Here is a 22,568-nt window from a genome sequence, read left to right on the forward strand (position 1 = left end):
GGCGCAGGTGGGGAGGGGGCAGGTGGGGAGGTGATGAATGGCAGGAGCCTAGCAGAGCATCCACTGGTCTCCCTCGGAATGGCCATTATCAGAAAGGGAAGACAGCACCTCCTCAGTGCTCCCACCTTACCCAGGAGCCATCAGGTGGGCGAAGACGGAAAATGGAGTCTAACTCGCACACACTCAAACTGAGGAGCGCCGTTCAGGTTGTGAGAGACGGAGGAGATGCAATAGCGGAGGAGACGCGTGGCCCGGGAGGTTACTGCAGCCACTCCCACTGGTCAGGTGGGGGCGCTGCACTGGCTTCCTGCTGATGCGGCTCTGTGGCCACCAGAGCAGCCATCACTCAGCCACTTAGGGTGGGAGCCCCGCCTGCACCTCTGGGAGGACTTCAGGACTAAGTGCACCCGCAGGAGAGGGCCGAGCCGGGAGGCAAGGGCGTGCCTGTGGGGCACCCCCAGGCTGGGCAGGCAGGGGCCCCCTACCCCTCCTGGGAGTTCCCTGTAACACTGAAACTAGGTCAGAACGCCAAGTGTCAAGAGGTCTAAGTAGCCATGTGATGACCTGCACAGCTGGGAGGGACTTTCAGGAAACCTCGCGGTGACAGGTGCGGACGCCCCGCCAGCCTGCGGGGACTGAGGCGCAGTAAACGGCTGATGCTAAAAGCCGATCCGTCCCTGCAAGGGCTTTGGGGCCCCAATGGAACTGGTGCCTTAAACACAGACTCCTCACCAAGAACGCCGGCTCTCCAAAAGGCGAGAAGTCCACCGCGGTCACCTTCACCGGCCTCTCGCCGTGCTGCTGGGGTTTGAAGAATCTGGGAAATACTCTCAGGTCCTGTCTGGAGCCATGGCCTACAAAACCCTGGTGATAAACATACAACAGTGACTAAAGCCAAGGGAAGTACAAGGCTGGGTAAAGCTAGTCTTCTCGAAACAGCTTAAGCAACATTGTAAAAGCAGTGAATTCATCTTTATTGACGACATTGATCAAGCAACTCTAGGAAAGAAGAAGGGTTCCAGAATGAAGTTTAGAATATTCCTCACCATGTTGGTGCCGACAATAAAGTGATTAGGATCTGAAGGCAAAAATTTAACATTCAGTGTTTGTGCAGCTCCCCAGCGTCCGTCGCCTTTGTGGGAAAGGCTGGAAGAAACAGCAGAGGTGAGCGGACGGGCTGGGAACCGCGGGCCATGACGGCGCAGCCACGCATCACGCGTGTGCTGTGACTGCTTCCCGTGTTCTGTGCCTGGATCGTTTCCTCAGATGCGTCTCGCATGCCATGCTACTTCACATTCCCTCCTTTACTCTCACGGGTCAGCCTCGCTTCTAGAACTCTCTCAGATTGTGCCGTAATCTCCGCAGGCGAACCCGCGGGCTGTGCCCTCTCCTTCGGCTGCACTGATCAGGCCTGTGATGCTGGGGTTTCAAGTCTCCTCCTCCTCCATCTCCTGGGCTGGGGCGGGGCTTTCTGGGTTTCTCTCTCACGAAGGGACAAGGACCCCAGGGCTGTGCGGGGTCCAGCCCCACCTTCCAGCCTCGGGCAAGCCCGCAGCACGCAGCCCCGGCATGGGTGGAGCCACAGCAGCAGCGGGGCCCAGGGGCCCAGCCTCATCCTACACACACACACACACACACACACATATGCACACACGCATGCACACGCGCGCACACATACATACGTGTGCATACACACACGCACACTCGTACACACACGCACACATACACACGTGTGCGTACACACACGCACACTCGTACACACACGCACACATACACACGTGTGCGTACACACACGCACACTCGTACACACACGCACACATACACACGTGTGCGTACACACACGCACACTCGTACACACACGCACACATACACACGTGTGCGTACACACACGCACACTCGTACACACACGCACACATACACACGTGTGCGTACACACACGCACACTCGTACACGCACGCGCCCACACGCACACACCCGCACACACACAGATACACACACACACACACACACAGACGGGCTGCCCCTGGCTCCAACCTCCACCCTGGACCTGGCACTAACAGACGTTCCTCTCATGTAAAGACTTGTGTGCATAGTTGTAACAGCAGAAACCGCTCTGCCTGCGCCAGAAGCAGAAATCTGGCCACGGTCTCTCTCCCCCACACGCAGGACTGCAACTGTCAAACGCAGACCCTCCTATCACTCGCAGAACAGAGCTGAGCCCGCCCCTGCCCCCGCCTGCCAGGCTGCCCAGGTCCTGCCTCAGATCCACTCCTCCTCATCTGTGTGGGACCTGGACCCCGAGCCAGGCACTGGAGAGGGCAGGGCCTCCCTCTCACCATTCCTAGGACCTTCGCTGAAAGGCACCCTCATCCCCACGACGGCTGCCCGGCCCTGACTCTGACCTTCCACACCGATCCGATCCCTGCAACAGCCCAGGCGGCTCCGCTCCAGTCCCCGCCTCTGCTCCACACTTTCCCTCTAAGCCCCGAACAGCTCCCGATCGCCATCAGGAATGGAGGACTGTGGAAACCCTCACGCAGCAAACACTGACTCATCCTTCTCTGGACGGCAAGCCTCCAGGTCCTGCCTCACTGTGTCATAGCCTCATGCCCTGGCTCCACGTCCTGCTCCTGCTGATCAGACACTCCTGGTCCACCTCCCACCTCAGGGCCACCTCTCCAAGAAGTCACCAGTCACCCCCACCGTCACTCTGAGCTCCCACAAGCATGTGCATGTCCCATAGAGCGAGTCACGCATGTGCCATACCCATGGTGGATGAGGAGACATGCCGCCACCCAGGGTCACTCCCTCCTCAGACTCCCGAGTTCAGTGACGGACGGGAGAGAGGGCACAGGACCTGGCAAGGACACTCGGGAGCTCCCGGGCCAGGGCCGTCTGCATCTGCGTGACAGTCACCTGCCCCTTGCGGCCAGGTCTGTGCTCTCCCCTTTGTAGGCACGGGTCCCGGGGGACCACCATGAACACCCCTCTCACTGAGCTCTATTCCCCTGACACAGGGAGCCCACCTCCGTAACCACGGGAACTACCTGTCTGCGTCCTTACAAAAGCCCGGGGTCCCACCAGCCCAGGGGCCACCCGTGGGCACGAAGGACTGGGGTCTGCGACCACCGGTCCTGTTTAACTTCCTGGTTGTATTAACACTGAGTGAAAAATAGTCACATCGCACCGATTCATAAGCTGGACCATATTTTAATCAAAGAAAAGCAGTTGGCTCTCCATTTGCGATGTGCCTTTACACTGACACATGAATGACCAGGCATTCGGCCATCATCTCTGTCGCCTCCCCATGTGGGACACGGGCCTGTGCTGAGGGGCTGCCTCCCGGGGGCACTTACCTGTCGCTCAGCCGAGTCACAGAGCTGTGCACCAGCTTTATCCTCCCTCCAGGGATGAGCCCTAAAAGCAGGGAGACGGGGATAGATGTGCCTCTGAGGACCAGCGGCCCGGTCCCTGGAATCACGCTTCACTGCTCCACACCTGTGTCAGGGGCAGACCGGAAGGCAGGAGGCCCCCGGGGGCAGGTGCGGTTCCTGAAAGCCCCCGGTGCTCAGCCGAGAAATAAGGGTGTGCAGTCAGAGCCTTGGGAAAGGGCTGTGAGCCACGGTCAGGAAGCCCTTGCCTTTCAGACCTGATCCGGCAGCACACTGAGCGGAAGATACCGGAATGAAAACCAGCACTCAGCACCCCGCCTCCCGCAGCAGCACAGGGTGCGGTGGGCCCTGCCGGGCGCCCCCCTCCGCGCCCCTGCCTCCTCCCAACGACTCGCACACCACCCTTCCCTCAACGTCATCATGGCCACAACCTGCCCCTCAGCCACGCGGTGGCTTTGCTTCCTGTCTATTCCCAACACCATCTTCCCGTTTGTAATTACTGCATCTTGAAACCCAAATTCTGGGCAAGGCACTGTCCTCAATGTGCCCATCAATAAGCTCAACCCGCAGATGAAGCCAGGAGACTGCCAATGCTGCCGTCACAGGTGGGAAGCGGCGTCCCACTTCCCCAGGGGGCGCCTTCCCGGGGAAGCCAGCCAGGCCTGAGCGCGCCCTCGGCAGCACCCTTCTGACCTGAGCCCCGTGGGCCCTCTGCCCACACTCCCCGTCCACTCACCTGTTTCCTGGCACCTGGGACGGGACCAGGTTGCTCAGAGAACACTCATCAGTGAAGGACTGGCTCCCACCACAGTGGGTGCTCTCTGACCGGCCCCCAATCTAATGCACGAGATAGAGCTTGGACCAAACACTGGTCCCTGACGTACAACATAGGGATCCAAGGGACACAGACGTCAGGGAACTAACGCGCTCGGCCTCGCTGCCAGCACTCAGCCCGCACGCCCTTCCTCACTGCAGCTGAGGTGCTCACACAATGGCCGATGAGGTTGTAAGACACATGACCTTCATGCTCATCTTTCAGGTAGCCAACCACTTATTTTCCAAGTAGTTAATGCTATCTTTAATCTTTCATTTTCAGCAAACACTGACAGAAATTCATTTTTTTCATTTAATAGTTACCTAAATCACTTATCGAACCTGCAAGATCTGCCTTTGGTAATTCAACAACCACCTAAAAACAGAATATTGAGATGAACATTAACGCATTTTATAATGAGGGAGCCATCTAAGCACAGCACAGGTCTAAACAGAGACACCAGCTGAGCGGGTGCTAGAAGCGTAACTGCTCCAGACAGAGCGGCCTCGCTTCAGAATCATCCCTGCGAAGCTGCCAGCCCCTCCCGCCCTCACCCCTCCCTGACGTCGGGCCAGTGCCTCGGAGCATCGCACATCCTTTACCCTCATCCCTGACTGCCCGTCTCTGGTCCACGTGCGTCCGCCCCCACAGGACCCACAGCTCCTGGGACGCTGCCCTGCCCTGTCTCCCTGTCACGTGGCCCTGGCAGCCTTCTCCCCAACAGCCACACACTCTGCTCCCAGAACCTGGGAATGCAGGGGCACAGGGCCCGCGTGCCCCACTCACCCACACGTTGAGAACCCCACTCTCGTCCAAGGAAGCGATGTGGAACGACAAACCCGACATTTCTAACAGAGAGAGAGAAATGGCTCAGCGAGGAGCGCACAGGCCACAGCCTGAGTTCGGGGTTCTAGGGCGGTGAGGGTCACGTACCTTCCTGAGCAGAAAAGGGCGAGAGGACAAAACTCTGTTTCTTGTGGCCAGACGCCGCGACAGGCTCGATGGCTTGCAGGGGGCTGCGGTGGTTCACAGGGGTGAGGACGCCATCTGGGGAGGCACAGGCGCCAGGGGGGATAAGTTAGAGACACACCGCCGTCGGGGAGGGGCAGACACAGGTGCTTCTGAGATACATGCTCCCCCTGGGACCACGGCTGAGGTTCCCTGGGGCCACTGCCTTCCGCATGACCACGGAGCAGACCACAGCCCCAGCCACCTGTGAGAGGAACGGGACATCCCGCCGGTGGGTGGAGGGCCCTGGGACTCCCTCCTGGGAGTTGGGGGTCTCAAGGACGGACAGAGACCAGAGAGACAGCTCAGCTCCCAGGGCAGCCACCTGACGGGCAGGGCAGCCTGGAGCCGCTGCTTCGGGAGGGAGGGGCCACACCTCCTCAAAAAGCACGTATGTAAAGCAAACACACACAGAAATGCCTGGAATCAGAAACTCAGAACAGAAATTTTAACAAAACGAGCAAGAAAGAGAGAGCTGGGGCTGAGCTCAGCAAAGATGACGCATAAACGACAGATCTGGAGCCGATGGGCAGGACACAGGCGGCGCCGAGACGCGGCTCGGACTTCTCCTGAGGTCCATGGACCCCTCACTCCCCGGAGCCCACTGAAGCCTCATAGGTTTGGGGACAGGACTTGGTGGTGAACTCAGAGATTAACCAGTAACATGGGCAGCACATGTGAAAGGTGTCTATTCCAACAGCATCACACCAACGAGGATCCTATTTTCTGCCAAGGGCCGTTTGGATATTGGTAACATCATCTGTGGGCCACACCAGATCATCCACTTAAACATTAGCTGCTGTATTGGGTCAAACATTTAATGCCTTGGCAGGGCCAGCCCAAATGATTTCGCGGGCCTTATACGGCGCACGGGCCGGAGGTTCCCCACCCATGCTATAGACTCACACATTCTCCCTCAAAGGGGCAAAAATTGGTTGTTCGGAGACCAAAAAAAAAAAAATACTTGCTCTTTTTGTGTATAAAACACAGACATGCATACAGTAAGATATGCCATGCATGTGCGGTGCTGACTTTCCTAGAGGGCTGATCAGGAAAAGGAGTGTGAGAGAATGAGAAGACAAGCCCTAGCAGGGAGGAAATACTTGTGAAGACACATCTAATGAAGGGCTGGTGTCCAAAATGCACAAAGAACCCTTACAACTCAGCCATGAGAAAGCAATGAATCCGTTTAAAACGTGTAAAAGACCTGAACAGACACGTCTCAGACAGAAAGCAAGCAAGCACCTGAGGCGCTCCACACCCCGTGTCATCCGAGAGCCACCGTGAGAACAGTGGGAGGCTGCCACACGCCTGTCAGTGGGCAAAAACACTGACAGCCGCGTGCCGCCCGGCGCAGACACCCAGAGTGCCTGTGAGGAGGCCATGTGGTGTGAGCATGCGGAGCCCAGATAACCGACAAAGCGCCTGGTGTTTCCTGGAGGGAACGACTGCTCAGCAGAAGGAGGTGACCTGGGAACTCACAAGAGCACAGGGGAGCCACAGAGATGCTACATGAGGAAAGAAGCCAGACGCAAGGGTGTATGCTCCACATGGCCCTCGTACCTTCCATCTGGAGAAGCAGGACACAGAGACAGAGGACAGACCAGTGGTGGTGGGAAAGGGGGAAGGGTGTCAGGGTGGGGACACGTGAGAGTGAGGACAATTGGGTGAGGTCCCGTGAGTGGACAGCCCTCATCTCTGAGCAGCAGCGGTGGAGGGTGAGACGGCATTGAACACGATGCCTGGGAAGCACTGGAACGAGCCCAGACACGAGACTCTGCCAAGTGGTGGGGGTGCTGCTGAGTGACTGGTTGGTTTTGATTGTAGTTGTGCTTGTTTGCCTGTGGTTATGGTTGGTTGTTTGTGGTTGGCTAGTTGTAGTTGTGTGGTTGTATGGCTATGGTTAGTTGTGGCTGGGTTGTTTGGTTATAGTTGATTGTGGCTGTAGCTGGTTAGCTGTGGTTGCTTGGCTGTGGTTGTTTGGTTGTGGCTGTATTGGTTGGCTGTGGTTGTGTGGTTATGGCTGTGTTGGTTGTTGTGCTTGTTTGTTTGTGGCTGTGTTGGTTGGCTGTGGCTGTAGTTGTTTGTGGCTGTGTTGGTTGGTTGTGGTTGTGGCTGTGTTGTTTGGTGGTGCTTGTGGTTGTGTTGGTTGGGTGTGGTTGTTTGGGTGTGGCTGTGTTGGTTGATGGTGGTTGTTTGGGTGTGGCTGTGTTGGTTGGTTGTGGTTGTGTAGTTGTATTGGTTGGTTGTGGCTGTGTTGGTTGGTTGTAGTTGTGGCTGTGTTGGTTGGTTGTAGCTGTGTTGGTTGGTGGTGGTTGTGGTTGTGTTGTTTGGTGGTGCTTGCGGTTGTGGTTGTTGGTTGTGGTTGTGTTGGTTGGTTGTGGCTGTGTTGGTTGGTTGTGGTTGGTTGGTTGTAGCTGTTTGGTTGTGGCTGTGCTGGCTGGCTGTGGTTGCTTGGTGTGGTCACAGTTATGGTTGCAGCTACAGCTGCCTGGCATGAAGTATTCTTGGGGTCCAACCTAGATTGCTGCAGGTCCTGTTGTTCCAGTTCCTCTCGTTCCCCCTGGTGGAGGTAACTAAGCCAGGAGCACACTTACCAACATGCCTTAAGCTAATTTAAACTAGAAACGTCATCTCACTGAGGATTTGGAATCCACACATTAACAAGAAAGATGTTATAATCTGTTGGCCACAGGCTAACCGTGGCCTGGAGGCATTTTTGTTCTCCTTTTTGTCAAAGGCCTCTTTTGCTCATAGGTCAGACCCCATCCTCTGGGGTAACCGGAACCATAAATGCCAAGACATTTCAGACGCTCCTGGAGTCTGTCACACTTGTCTAGAGACACCTACAGGCAGGCGGGCCTCACTGACCAGTGGAAAACGTTGCTGTCCTGAATGTCCAAAAGCAGTCGCTCAGCTTCACATAACGATGCATCCGAGAGTCTTCTCTCAGGTCCCACACGATGACCGAGCCGTGCACGGTTCCAGCAAACAGCAGGAAGGCCTTGAAGGGGCTCAGGCAGCAACAGGTGACCTGGGAGGACAGAGAGCTCTGCTGCCACGGCGCCCGGGGCCTACCTGAGAAGCTGCAGACACGAAGCCCGTCTGGGCGTGTCTGTGCCGGCTTTCTCAGTGTGCGCCAGGCCCCACTCAGCCCCATCAGCAAAGCCAGCTTCTGTCTCTCCATTTACAGCCTGCATCACCAAAAGTTATCTTCAAGTCCCAAAACTGACATCAGTAAAAGTTACTGTTCTCTACTGTTTTGGTGGAATCAATGATTCTGAGGTCAAGGAGCATGTAAACAGGTGACCTGCGTGGCCACCAGACCACGGCCTGTGAGCCAGGGGCCAGAAAACGCATGAGACTACAGACTCAATCTCAAGCATTAAGAAACCTCTACCATGGCCAGGACCCAGACAGCACAAGCAACAAGTCCACTCTGAACCAAAGCTGTGCCCAGGGGCCATGTGTCCACTTGGCCTGGAGCCCTAACTGATACCCAATTCCCACAGTGTGTGCCAACCAGACTTCACGCTGTGGGTTTCTTCTGAACTTAAAATTTTTAGAGTCAAAACAGACCCGCTCATGTCCTGTCACAGCTGCACAGACAGAGCTGAGGGAGGCCAGGAGGAAAGAGAAAGGAGCTGACAAGTCCCACCCTCCTGCTCCCTGTGGCCCAGCAGGCGCCCACCTGCCCGCCCTGCTCCCGAGTGATACCTGCGACTCACACACCAGGACCTTCTGCGGCCCCGAGGGCTGCCAGATGTCCCACACGCAGAGCAGGTGCCTGCGGTCCAGCGGGGGCGCGCAGGCCTGGTCAGGAAGCCCGTGAACGGACACCACTTGCCTCCGCGCCGGAGAGGCGTGCAAGCTGGACACGTTGCGATCTGGGGACAGAATACGGCAGTGCCGCAGCATGGGAGGGTCTGCCAGAACCAGGTCAGATAACACACAAATATGTCAGTGCATTTCAGCTTCACGAAGAAGCAGCATGGCCTTCCAAAGCTCCACGTGCCTGAAATGCGGGTGGTCAACGGCCACAGCTCTACAAGAACCCTGTCAAAGCTGACGTGTGGGTTTGCTAAAAAGTGATCCTTCAAACTCGGTACAACGCAGCCCGGAGCCAGGCCGCCTCAGTGGGCCCTGCAGTCCCCGAGGTGTCACACCGCCAAGCAGCTCCGTCAGGGGCCCTGCCCACTTTGTTTTTCTCCCAAGAGCTTGCCCAGTTCAACCTACTGCACACGTCACTCATTTAGCAAGTTCATAGTCTGACCCACAAGGATTTCTGTCCACTGCTGACTCTCACCAGGGCCCGGGACACTGGACACACGCTGCACATGGGCCAACGCAGGAATGAGGAGCGGCCCGCCGGCACCACGCTGCTGCGCGGGCGAGCACTCCTGGACGGCGGAAGCATCACTCCTTCCGAGGCCTCGCCTCACAGGTGTGACCAGCGAGCCTCAGACACCTGTCATCCACTCTCCCTCTGTCACCTCAGAATTCATTCCACCAAAATGCAAACCTAGGAGGAATCCCTCCCTGTCCTCAGGAGGGTCTCCCACGCCCTCCAGAGGCCAGTCCTGTGAGCACACGCACACTCGTGTCCCCCACGAGGGACTCTTATGCCAGTGGCACTTGTACCAGCGCCTCCAGGCCTGCAGGTGCGTCACTGGGCAGCTCCGGGAGAAGAGGTGGTGTGGTGCGTGCACACCTGTTTGGAATTCCATAGAGACAGTGATTTACTATTTCCTGACAGGATAACTCATATCTTTTAAAAATAAAAACACCCCCCAAAACACAAGCTTTTTAAAGCTAAAATGCCATTTTTGTTTACGTGAAACACCCACGCAGCGAAGGACAGAGGCACCCCCACGACACGCCGCGCGTCCCTCCTGCGCGGCCGCCTGCGGCCATCGTTCCACAGCAGAGCAGTGACCAGCCTCAGGCACTGACTGGACCGCGCAAATGCAATTTTTAAAACTGATCTAAACGATTACATGTGACCACACTTCACGTCTGACAAATGTTTTGTGCTTTGAGGCCACGGGCTACCTGTGGGTCTACGGAGCAGAGCCAGCGCAGGCCGCACGGCCTCTCAGCGCTGCGCTGCTCCGGTCTCAAAGGAACAACCGAGCGGCGCCCGAGCAGGGGCAGGTCCTGGCGCCGCCTCAGCAAACACGCACACCCGCACGTGTCCCGTCTGCCCCTCACAGCTGCACCTCACGTCACACAGGCGGGCCCGAGCCCGCGACGTCAGCGTCACGCGTGGTCCCACTTAGGCACCAGCAGGGGGCTCTTACGCTGGAGGAAGGGCAGGCTGGTGTTCAGCTGCCAGGCGCTGTCGCTGAGGGGCAGGGTGCTGTCCTGGGCCCCGGGGTCCCGGCTGGGGGCAGCTGCCACGCGGTCCTCTTCCAGCAAAACTGCAACCACCTTCCAAAGACAGTGAGTGCCCGAATCAGCACGCCGCCCGCTCATCTCCCCCACATCTCACAGGAGCTGCTCCCCCGCCAGGCGCCAAGGAAGCGACAGGGTGCAAGGACACTGTCCTGCGGGCACAGCAGGGGAACAACTCCTCAGGAAGCTGGGATCTCAGGGCACACGCCACTGTTTATGGCAGAGACTCTGCTAAAGTACCAGGACGAAGACACGTCACGTGCAGGCCCCAAGGTGTTCTCCCTGCGCTACGAGGACCCAGGAGGCGCAGTGAGCCAGTCACTGCTGCCTGCCCAGCCGCCTGCCGCTCCGCCCTGCGCTGCCAGCCCCCTCAGCCTCCCAGGACTCACACCTCGGAGAGCCACCGCTCAGCGTGTGGAAGCAGGACTCGCTGGAGTGGGGACAGCGGGCAGGCCAGACTGAGCCCCACGCCAGCTGCTTTACACCAACGGAGACGTGGTGGGACCAGGAACAGACTCCCGACTTGAGGGCATTCGAAAGAGTAGGAATGTGGGTCCTTCTCTTTAGAGACTCACAGGGGCTCACGGGGCCGTGTGGGCACTGCCCTTGTGTCACAGCAACAGGGAGGGTCTGTGGGGGCTCAGAGGAGACAGTGGCCGCGACCTGCAACTGCGGAGGCGCCTCAAGTCCTCCACGTGCTCCCTGTCTCTCATGCCGCTTGACGTTTCCATGGCCAGTTTAAAAGTCATAAGTTTCTTAGTTTCAAATACTCTAGAGCTGTGGTCAGCAAACTGGCTCGTGAGCCACATGTGGCTCTTTGGCCCTTTGAGTGTGGCTCTTCCACAAAATACCACGTGTGGGCGCGCACATACAGTGCGATTGAAACTTTGTGGCCCATGCGCAGAAGTCGGTATTTTGTGGAAGAGACGGTATTTTGTGGAAGAGCCACACTCAAGGGGCCAAAGAGCCGCATGTGGCTCACGAGCCCCGGTTTACCGAGCCGCAGTTTGCCGACCACTGCTCTAGCCCAGTGGTTCTCAACCTTCTGGCCCTTTAAATACAGTTCCTCATGTTGTGACCCAACCATAAAATTATTTTCGTTGCTACTTCATAACTGTAATGTTGCTACTGCTATGAATCGTCATGTAAATATCTGATATGCAGGATGGTCTTAGGCGACCCCTGGGAAAGGGTCGTTTGACCGCCAAAGGGGTCGCGACCCACAGGTTGAGAACCGCTGCTCTAGAGCTATGTCTGCCTTGCCAACTTCATTTGTGTTTTCCAGTCGTTGTTTATGTTAGTTGGTGGTGACCCAGGTGACAGGCCACGTCCCAGGCACCTACCTGGCAGGCCGCCCGGAGGAAGCTGGACAGTCTCAGCGTGTCCACCTTGGGCACAGCAGCTGCATCCGAGGGCTCCCTGCTCTCACTCCCTAAAAAGTCACAGAAAACAACCAGGTGGGCTCTAAGCAGCCACGTCAGAGTGCAGAGGCCACATGAACATTAGGAAGCTGGAAGCGGAGCTCAGAAAGTCCACGTTTACTCTGGATCTACTGTAAACTGCACCTGATGGAGGGAGGCTCGGGCGATGAGCACAGGTGCTGGGTCACAGCACCGCTCACCTGAAACTCGTCACCTCATGAACCGCTGTCCCCAATACATGTAACTGAGAAAACCCACTGCATCCTGTTTTACATAGTCTGTGAACGGAACCCTACTTAAAGACATTAAGGAAAGCACAGGGTGGACAAAAGTAGATTGACAGTTGTAACACAAATAACCCAATCGTTAATGAGTAATAATACAAGAAACTCTGTTTTGCGTGCTCACAACTGTAAACTGCCTTTGCCCACCCCTGTAGCTCACGGCATTGATGATGGTGTAAGTGTCACATGTCGGTGCCTGATTTCTTAGGGGGAGGCTTCCTCAGAATCAGCTGCAGCAGGGAAGGGGACATGGAGCACACAGGTCACGGAGGAAAGCCGCGAGCGTGGAGCACGCCTCTGGGACCTGCCATCTGTATTGACACCACGTATCTGCAACCACACTCGTGTAGAAAATCTCTATTGCTCAGCTGGTTGATTCCAAGAATCAAGAGGTTGCGGTTCGATTCCTGTTTGGGACACAGTACCGGGTTTCGGGCTCAATCCCCAGTAGGGGGCATGCAGGAGGCAGATGAGTGATAATCGATGTTTCTCTCTCATCAATGTTTCTATCCCTCTCCCTTCCTCTCTCTCTAAAAACCAATGAAAAAGACATTTAAAAAAAATTAAAAACAAATCTCTACTAAGGAGAACAGATTATCCCAAGTCAAAAGCCAAGTGCGCTCAGAAGCCTTCACGAAGCTGCGTGTTTGGAGGGGACTCTGCCCTGCTGACCCGCCCAGCTGGCGCTCAGGCCGCTGGTTTGCCCCACCAAGAGGGCGTGGCACTTCCATCAGGTACGAACCACCACCCCCGGGAGAAAGGCAGAAGGAGAAAGAGCAAGAGATGCACTGAGCATAGCACCACAGGCAACGTGAAGAACCCGGCTCTCAGCGGGGAGCAGCTGCGAGCTGCTTACCCCCTGACACGGCCGCGCCTTCCCCGGGGTGCTGAGTCCACGCCTCCCTGGTCTCCATCTCCTCTGTCTGGATGTCTCGCTCCACGTTCCCTTCATTGCACTGGACGTACGCCTTCAAAACAAAGGGCTGCGTGAGCGCTCAGCCTCAAGCAATGCCTGGTTACTGACAAGAAAAACGTTAGTTCTCAATGGCAGTCTTCTTGCTTTTGTCAAAAATAAGTATCATGGCATAAATACCATCAAGCAAAGGCAGTCTGGGTCTTAAAAGTTTGCTGTGTTTAATAGGCCTGACTTTCTAAAGGGTTTTAAAAAAGTCACATCAAACAATTCAGCTTTGGTGTAAAAAACTACTGAGGAGCCCACCAACATCTATTTTTTTAGGAACATACTGACTTCGCAAACCAAAGGCAATCTAGCCCTAGCGGTTTGGCTCAGTGGATAGAGCATCAGCCCACGAACTGAAGAGTCCCAAGTTTGAATCCAGTCAAGGGCACCTATCTTGGTTGCAGGCTCGATCCCAGGCCCTGGTCGGGACACATGCAGGAGGTAACCAATGGATGTCTCTCGCACATCGATGTTTCTCTCTCTCCCCCTCCCTTCCACTCTCTCAAAATATCAGTGGGAAATACCTTGGGGTGAGAATTAGCAACAGCAAAACAGGTGCGTGCTGCAGTAATGCGTGTCGTTACTAGCAACTCTGAGATGAGGAAAGGGGCAGAGGAGCTGGACCGTCGGCTCAAGGTTAGCGTGAGTCAGCAGGACTCACCCAGCACTCCTGCAGGGCCATCCCGTGACCTCCTCCTATTGAGAGACTGTCACCAACGGAATGGACCCACAGTATGTACCCAATGGCACTAACAGGACATAAGAAAAATGCAAGAGATAATCCCTGCCTTCAACTTCTGGAAGGGAGGGGGAGTTAGTGACTACAGTACAACAGGGGAGTCAGCTGTGTGGCATGGAGGGTGGAGACTTTGGAATAAGAGAGTTCAGTGTAAGTCATGAGGGAAGGCTTCACCTCAGGCCTCGAACCAGGCCATGGACACTGAGAAACACACGTGTGACAGGAGGGCTAGGCTCGGTGACAGAGAAAACACAAGTCAGTGATGGGGGCCTCCCACAGTGAGAGAGGGCACACAGGCAGGTGAGGGGGCCTGGCACAGTGAGAGAGGGCACACAGGCAGGTGAGGGGGCCTGGCACAGTGAGAGAGGGCACAAAGGCAGGTGATAGGGCCTGGCACAGTGAGAGTGGCACAGTGAGAGAGGGCACACAGGCAGGTGAGGGGGCCTGGCACAGTGAGAGAGGGCACACAGGCAGGTGAGGGGGCCTGGCACAGTGAGAGAGGGCACACAGGCAGGTGAGGGGGCCTGGCACAGTGAGAGAGGGCACACAGGCAGGTGAGGGGGCCTGGCACAGTGAGAGAGGGCACACAGGCAGGTGAGGGGGCCTGGCACAGTGAGAGAGGGCACACAGGCAGGTGAGGGGGCCTGGCACAGTGAGAGAGGGCACACAGGCAGGTGAGGGGGCCTGGCACAGTGAGAGAGGGCACACAGGCAGGTGAGGGGGCCTGGCACAGTGAGAGAGGGCACACAGGCAGGTGAGGGGGCCTGGCACAGTGAGAGAGGGCACACAGGCAGGTGAGGGGGCCTGGCACAGTGAGAGAGGGCACACAGGCAGGTGAGGGGGCCTGGCACAGTGAGAGAGGGCACACAGGCAGGTGAGGGGGCCTGGCACAGTGAGAGAGGGCACACAGGCAGGTGAGGGGGCCTGGCACAGTGAGAGAGGGCACACAGGCAGGTGAGGGGGCCTGGCACAGTGAGAGAGGGCACACAGGCAGGTGAGGGGGCCTGGCACAGTGAGAGAGGGCACACAGGCAGGTGAGGGGGCCTCGCACAATGAGAGAGGGCACACAGGCAGGTGAGGGGGCCTCGCACAGTGAGAGAGGGCACACAGGCAGGTGAGGGGGCCTGGCACAGTGAGAGAGGGCACACAGGCAGGGGACAGTCAGGGCATACAGGGGGAGGTGCAATGGAACAGAAAGGATGGGATGAGGGTGAATCACTTCAGGGGGAGCATGGGAATCACTGGGTGCACAGCGCTTGGAGGCCCTGCACTATGACAGTCACACCCTCACTGGGACCCGAGCAAGGGATCCAGGGGACATTCTGCTCCCCACACAGCCACACTGGGAGCGGGGAGCCGCCCTCCGTGTGGGCTTCTGTGGACACCTGCACACCGTTCAGGTTCACTTGCACCACGTGGTGAATGAGGGGCCCTTCTCCCTCCCTCCTCCTCCTCCGCACATTCCCTGCCCTCAAGGTCCAGAGCGCAGTCAGTACCTGCTGTACTCACCTGCTTGGTGTTTTTTCTCCCGAAGTTCCTGATGTACATGTCATATTCATTTACTGGTGGCAGATCCAAGAAAGAGAATGTGAATGAAAAGTCCAGGTCAATGAGCCGAAGCAACTTCGTGCTGCGTGTCCTGGAAAATAAATTGGAAACAGACAAGTTAAACTGAGCAATGCACAGGGGCATGCGGGGAGCCTCTGGTGAGACAGAGCTGCTGTCCGGGACTCACCTGTCAGTGTCTGCCTGAGGCATTTAGCAGTCACGCGCGGACCAACGTGAGAGCATCATGAACCATGCTTCCCGAGTCAACACAGAACCACGTCAGGCTCCGTCCCTAGAACTGTCAGAAAGCAATTCTCTTCACTTCACGACTTCGTGGGCTTGGACCAGCTTTGCCTTTCTGTGATGTCGCTGTGCTGTGGCCTGAAAGGGAGTGTCATGTTCGTGCCGCCCACTGTCCTTGAAGCGCAGACCTGTGTCCCATGGGACTGGACCATGCCGTCGCCTACAAGCCAGCCGCCCTGCTGCCCACAGGGCGCCCAAACCCTGCACTTGGTTTTCCTCGGCTCACAGACTCCTATTCGACTGCCGGGCTGGTCTCCTTTCCTTTCGGACGTTAATGCCGGCGCCAGGCTCCTGGGCACCCCATTGCAGGAGCTCTGCTCTCCTCCCAGCTGGTGCTCCACCCACAGGTGTCCTTCCCACTCACTCAGGGTCATTACCCAAACCACCACCTTCCCATCACCTTACTCTCTAGCTACCATCCCATCCTCCCAACTTACAGCTCCAGTCCGCCATCCCCACACATCTCCCACCACACGGCACCCCCAACAGATGAACCCACGGCTCACGGCTCACTCGTGTAAGCCTTCATGGACATGAGTTGTCCACAGTGCCATCTTTTACCCTCTCGGTGTTTGTGGTAACGGCCTTTTCATTCTTGCTGTTGAGTCTTTGTGTCTGGCTTTCTCTTTTCCCTTAAGTCAAGCTTCTTAGGGCTTATAAATTCTATGAATGTTTTTAAATAATTCCTTTTGGCTTTGTTAAACTTGACAGCTTCCAATTTTATGGATTTCTGACATTATCTTCTATTATTTTGTTCCTTCTCATTTCTTACTGTCCTTTGCCCCATTGAGATAGGTATGTGGACATTGGTTTGCAGCCTTTTCCGTTTCCAATGTGTCTCAGAATAGCTTTAACTGAATCCCACAGCTTTTAAATGCTGGTTTCCATTATCTGTGGAAAATAGTTTCTAATTCCCATTTGACTTCTTTGACCCACAGCTTTTTAGAAGTATAATACTTGATTTTCAAACTTTTGGGTATTTTCTAATTACCTTTTTATTATTGATTTCTAGCTTAATTGCACTGTGGTCAAAACACGTCTTCTGTATTTTTTCAATCCCATGTCCAGAACATACGATCTTTTGAGAACTTTTCTCTGTATTCTTCAAAAGAACATAAATATTGCACTTGCAGGTATACTTTTAGGTGTGTGTTAGATGTAGTTTAACCATGCACTCAAACCTTTGTACCTCCACTAAATTTCTATCAGCTGCCAAGGGACATGCGCTGCCAATGCCCACCTGTGTCTGAGGCACCTGTGTGCTGCCCAGTGTGCTCTGTCCACTCTGTGCTCCAGCACTGGGTGCATTCGGGCCGCCTGGCAGGCTCATCTGCTGAGCTGACCCTCTCACTGTTACGAAGTGACTTTCTTGTGCTCTTCCTGCTTTCAAGTTTTCTTTGAAGTTAGTGACATCAGCGTTGTCTAGTTAGTGTTTGCTTGGCAGATTTCCTCTATCCTTTCTCAACCTTTCTGTGTCCTGATATGTAAGGTTTGCTTCTTGAAAGTCACATATCTGGCAGGTCCCATTCAACATCTTTGCATCACACCCTTGAGACGCTGCAGGGACCTGACTCTTCTCCATCTTGACGAGCCTGTGGGGAACTGGTTTCCTTACACGTCATTTCACTCAAGTCACAGAGCTACTGATGATGTGAAGTGAGGCCGTACTGTGCCGCGTTGCTTTTCTCCAGTTCATTAATATGTAAGGCAGGAATTTGTGGTTCTGGTTTCATCTCCCATCTTCCTGTTGTTGTCTCTGTTCCATGACCTTTGTGCCTTTGTTGCTCCTTTCCTGACTACTTTTTAAAAAATATATGTATACATATTTTTATTGATTTCAGAGAGGAAGGGAGAGAGAGACAGAAACATGAATGATAAGAATCAGCGATCAGCTGCCTCCTGCACGTCCCCTACTGGGGATCCAGCCGGCAACCCAGGCATGCGCCCTGACTGGGGATCAAACCATGACCTCCTGGTTCATGGTCGACATTCAACCACTGAACCCCACCAGCTGGGTTCCTGACTACTATTTGATTAGCCACATGTTTTTTGGGTTTTTTTTATAATTCCATTAACTCTTCTACTTGCTTCTTAGTTATACATTTTTTTCATTATCTCTTAATGGTTACCCGAGACATTTTAACAAGCATTCCTGACCTATTAAAGTCTACCTTAAATTAAATACTTTTACCTCTTCCTGTTGGGACCTCATCACAATTTATCATCGCCCATCCCCTGCTCCAGTTCTTGGACTACGTCAAGGTAATTTAGTCCCATACACCTTTCAACCCCACGTGCAGTGACATGAGTTCCTACTTACACCTGCTGACCTTTCTTTTGCCACTGTTTCCTAGTTGAACCAATGTGTTACAGGCAAGCATTTCTCTGCATTCTCATCACATAAGTAGCATCAGTTTTTAAAACCTTGCCTATTCCTAGAGAAGAAACTCACCTCATTATTGTTTGAATATCCACTTCTCTGACTATTCACAGAGGTAATTTATGGTGTGTGTGTGGGTGATTGAGGGACAGTTAGATCTTGCAGGAGTCTCGGGGACTGGCAGACCAGACTCTCATGGAAGGGGAGCCCCTGCTACTGCCACAGGCACTCCCAGGCCGGGTGTGGCTTTGGCGTAGAGCCCATGCTTCTGATAGAGGGGAGCAGCAGAGGCCAGGAGCGCAGCCACACCGACACCAGGACTGGCTCAGACACCATCCCGGATCAGTGCAGGGGGCTGCTTACCAGCCATAACCCATGTGGGCCCACCATCACGCCCCGGCGTGAGTGGCATGGTACCGCGGACTCCCAAATGTCTGCAGTGAATGCACAACAGAGAGACTTCCTGCACCGCACCTCCTTGCTTGTGCGCCCAGACCCTGCAACCCAGGACCCCGCACTGTGAGTACAAGCCAGGGGGACCATGGACCCCACCCCCACCCCAGGACCATGCTGCCAGTCAGATCCAAAGCCGCCCGACACACACCCCACTCTGGGCCCCAGGAGAGCACTGCCGCTGCAACCTGGAACCACATGGAGGGCTCAGCCCCAGGTCACAGGTCAATGCTATCATTGCAATCCGGAGCCACTCGGCACATGCCCACCCTGGGCCACAGGACTGTGCTGCCGGTGCAACTCAGTGCGCCCAGCCACTGGTCACAGGACCGCATTGCAAGTGCACTGCCAGAGGGACCTAGGGCGCCACACTGCCGCAGGTGCCAGGGTGGCACAGTGAATTGCACGCCAGAGGGCTCTGGCCCCCACAGGGAGTCACACAACAGAGGAACTGTGCATGTGCCCCCACAACCCAGAGCATCTGCAGCAGACAACTGAGGGACCAGAACCATGGGAGAAGTGGGTACAGCTCAGAGCAGAGACAATAAAGGCATGAGGCTCAGGCAGACCCAGCCTCTAGGCTAACAAGTTCCAGACCATTGGACCTCTAGGGACTTTAACCTCTTGGACCTCAATCAGGGTGCCAGGGCCAGAAAGAGACAGCAAAATGGGAGACAAAGAAACAATCCCCAAAGGAAAGAAAAGGAGAACTCATCAGAAAAGCAATATGTCACAGAAGGAATTCAGACCAGCCCTAACCAGTTTGGCTCAGTGGATAGAGCGTGGGCCTGTGGACTGAAGGGTCCTGGATTTGATTCTGGTCAAGGGTATATATCTTGGTGGCGGGCACATCCCCAGTAGGGGGTGTACAGGAGGCGGCTGATTGATGTTTCTCTCTCATTGATGTTTCTAACTCTCTATCCCTCTCCCTTCCTCTCTGTAAAAAATCAATAAAATATATTTTTTTAAAAAGAATTCAGACCAAAGGTTATAAAGATGCTCAACCATCTGGATGAGAAATTCACCAACATGTGTAAAAATCAAGAGGAAATGAAGAATGACATCGCTGCAATGAAGAACACAATGGAAGGTTTCAACAGCAGACTAGAAGCAGCAGAGGACTGAATCAGCGAGTTAGAAAATAGGATAGAAAAAACACCCAATCTGAAAAGCAATTGTAAAAAAAGCAGGAGAGTTTAAGGGAGCTTTGGGACAACATGAAACGAAGCAACATCCTCATAATAGGGGTGCCAGAAGGACAAGAAGAGGAGCAAGGAATAGACCTATTTGAAGAAATAATGACAGAAAACGTCCCTGACATGGGAAAGAAAAAAAATCACACAAGCACACAGAGTCCCAAACAAGATACACCCAAAAAAGACCACACCAAGACACACCACAATTACAATGGCAAATGTTAATGACAAAGAAAGAATCTTGAGGGCTGCAAGAAAAAAAAACAGAGAGTTCCCTACAAGGGATCGCACATTAGACTATCAACTGATTTCTCAACAGAAACACATCAGGCCAGAAGGGCATAGAATGGAGTATACAAAATGATGCAAAGCAAGGGACTGAATCCAAGAATACTCAATCCAGCAAGGCTATCATCCAAAATTGAAGGGAAAATCAGGAGCTTCACAGACAAAAAAGGCAAAGGGAATTTATTACCACCAAGCCAGCAATGCAGGAAATGCTAAAGAGAATGTTGTAAAAAGAAGAAGTAGACAGGGAATAAGGAAAACAGGAATAGAAAATAAAAATGGCAACAAACTACCTATCAATAATAACCTTAAATGTAAATGGATTAAATGTTCCAATCCAAAGACATAGGGTAGTTGAATGGATAAGAAAACATGCCCCATATATAAGGACTCACACAGACTGAAAGTGAAGGAGTGGAAAAAAATATTTTAAGGCAAAAGGAAATGAAAAAAAAATTGGAGTAGCAACACTTATATGTGACAAAAATAGATCTCAAAGTGAAGGCCATAACAAGAGATAAGGAAGGTCACATCACATTACTAAAGGGATCAATACAACAAGAGGATATAACTCTGGTAAACATATATGCACCCAACACAGGAGCACCAAAATACATTTTAAAAAAAACTTCAGGAAGATATCAAGGGAGAGATTGACAACAATATTATCACAGTAGGGGACTTTAATACCCCATTGACATCACTGGATAAATCTTCTAGACAAAAAAAAATCAACAAAGAAACAGCAATCCTAAATGACTCACTAGATCAGATGAAACTAATTGATATCTTCAGAACATTTCACCCCAAAGCTACGGAATATACATTCTTCTCAAGTGCACATGGGACATTTTCAAAGATAGACCACATATTAGGATATAGGCTAAACCTCTTCAAATTCAAGAAGACTGAAATCATATCAAGCATCTTCTCAGATCACAATGGCATAAAATTAGAAATCAACAATAATAAAACCAATAAAAAAAACAATCAAACACTTGGAGGCTAAATAGCATGCTATTAAACAATGATTGGGTTACCAAAGAGATCAAAGAAGAAATAAAAAACATCCTGGAAACAAATGACAATGAAAACACAACAATCCAAAATCTATAGGACACAATGAAAGCAGTTGTGAGAGGGAAGTTCATAGCTATACAGGCCTACCTCAAAAAAAAAAATTGATAATAAATTATCTAACCCTACAACTTAAAGAGTTAGAAAGAGAGCAACAAGAAAAGCCCAGAGTAAGTAGAAGGAAGGAAATAATAAAGATTAGAATGGAAATAAATGACATAGAGACCAAAAAATGATATAAAAGATCAATAGAACCAAGAGCTGGTTCTTTGAAAGGATAAACAAGATTGATGAACCTCTACCCAGGCTCACCAAAAAGCAAAGAGAGAGGACCCAAATAAACAGAATGAGAAATGAAAGAGGTGAAGTAACAACTGACCCCTCAGAAATACAAAGGATTGTAAAAAAAAAAAAAATACTACAAACAACTCTATTCCAAAAACTGGACAACCTAGATGAAATGGACAAATTCCTAGAAAAATACAATCTTCCAAAACTCAATCAGGAAAAATCAGAAAATCTGAATAGGCTGATAACTACTGAGGAAATTGAAGCAGTCATCAAAAAGCTTCCAGCAAACAAAAGCCCTGGTCCGGACAGCTTCACAGGGGAGTTTTATCAAACATTCAAAGAAGAACTAACACCTATACTCCTCAAAGTATTCCAAAAAATCCAAGAGGAACACTTCCAACCTCTTTTTATGAAGCCAGCATTAACCTAATCCCAAAACCAGATAAAGATGCAACAAAGAAAGAAAATTATAGGCCAATATTCCTGATGAACAAAGATGCTAAAATCCTCAATAAAATATTAACAAATGGCATCCAACAATTTATTAAAAAGATCATGCACCATGACGAAGTGGAATTTATTCCAGGGATGCAAGGATGGTACAATAGTCACAAATCAATAAATGTGATACATCACATAAACAAACTGAAATACAAAAATCAGATGATCATATCAATAGATGCAGGAAAAAAAACATTAGACAAAATGCAACACCCTTTCGTGATAAAATACTCTCAGCAAAGTGGGAATAGAGGGATCATAACTCAACATAATAAAAGCCTTATATGACAAACCTACAGCCAACATCATACTCAATGGGCAAAAACTAAAACCATTTCCCCTAAGAACAGGAACAAGACAGGAATGTCCACTTTCACCACTCCTGTTTGACATAGTACTGGATGTTCTAGCCATAGCAATCAGACAAGAAGAAGAAATAAAAGGCATCTGAATTGGAAAAGAAGAAGTAAAACTGTCATTAGTTGCTAATGACATGATATTGTACATAGAAAAATCCT

General features: G+C 52.8%; 1 protein-coding gene across 1 annotated transcript in view; it reads right to left on the reverse strand.

Annotated features, from left to right (window-relative positions):
• The window catches only part of LOC102242125 (WD repeat-containing protein 60), a gene marked incomplete at its 5' end in the record, with an annotated part of 45,512 nt that overhangs the window by 4,654 nt on the left and 18,290 nt on the right, over positions 1-22,568 (reverse strand). Inside the window, 12 exons of the mRNA XM_005863412.2 lie at positions 733-864; positions 1,047-1,146; positions 3,357-3,417; positions 4,530-4,581; positions 4,993-5,054; positions 5,140-5,253; positions 8,086-8,248; positions 8,932-9,101; positions 10,515-10,644; positions 11,952-12,040; positions 13,170-13,281; positions 15,523-15,652. Of these exons, the coding sequence (XP_005863474.1) occupies positions 733-864; positions 1,047-1,146; positions 3,357-3,417; positions 4,530-4,581; positions 4,993-5,054; positions 5,140-5,253; positions 8,086-8,248; positions 8,932-9,101; positions 10,515-10,644; positions 11,952-12,040; positions 13,170-13,281; positions 15,523-15,652 (1,315 nt within the window). The remainder of the gene's footprint in view (positions 1-732; positions 865-1,046; positions 1,147-3,356; positions 3,418-4,529; positions 4,582-4,992; positions 5,055-5,139; positions 5,254-8,085; positions 8,249-8,931; positions 9,102-10,514; positions 10,645-11,951; positions 12,041-13,169; positions 13,282-15,522; positions 15,653-22,568) is intronic.

This window comes from Myotis brandtii, unplaced genomic scaffold (assembly GCF_000412655.1).
Source record: "Myotis brandtii unplaced genomic scaffold, ASM41265v1 scaffold1777, whole genome shotgun sequence".
Lineage (NCBI taxonomy): Eukaryota > Metazoa > Chordata > Mammalia > Chiroptera > Vespertilionidae > Myotis > Myotis brandtii.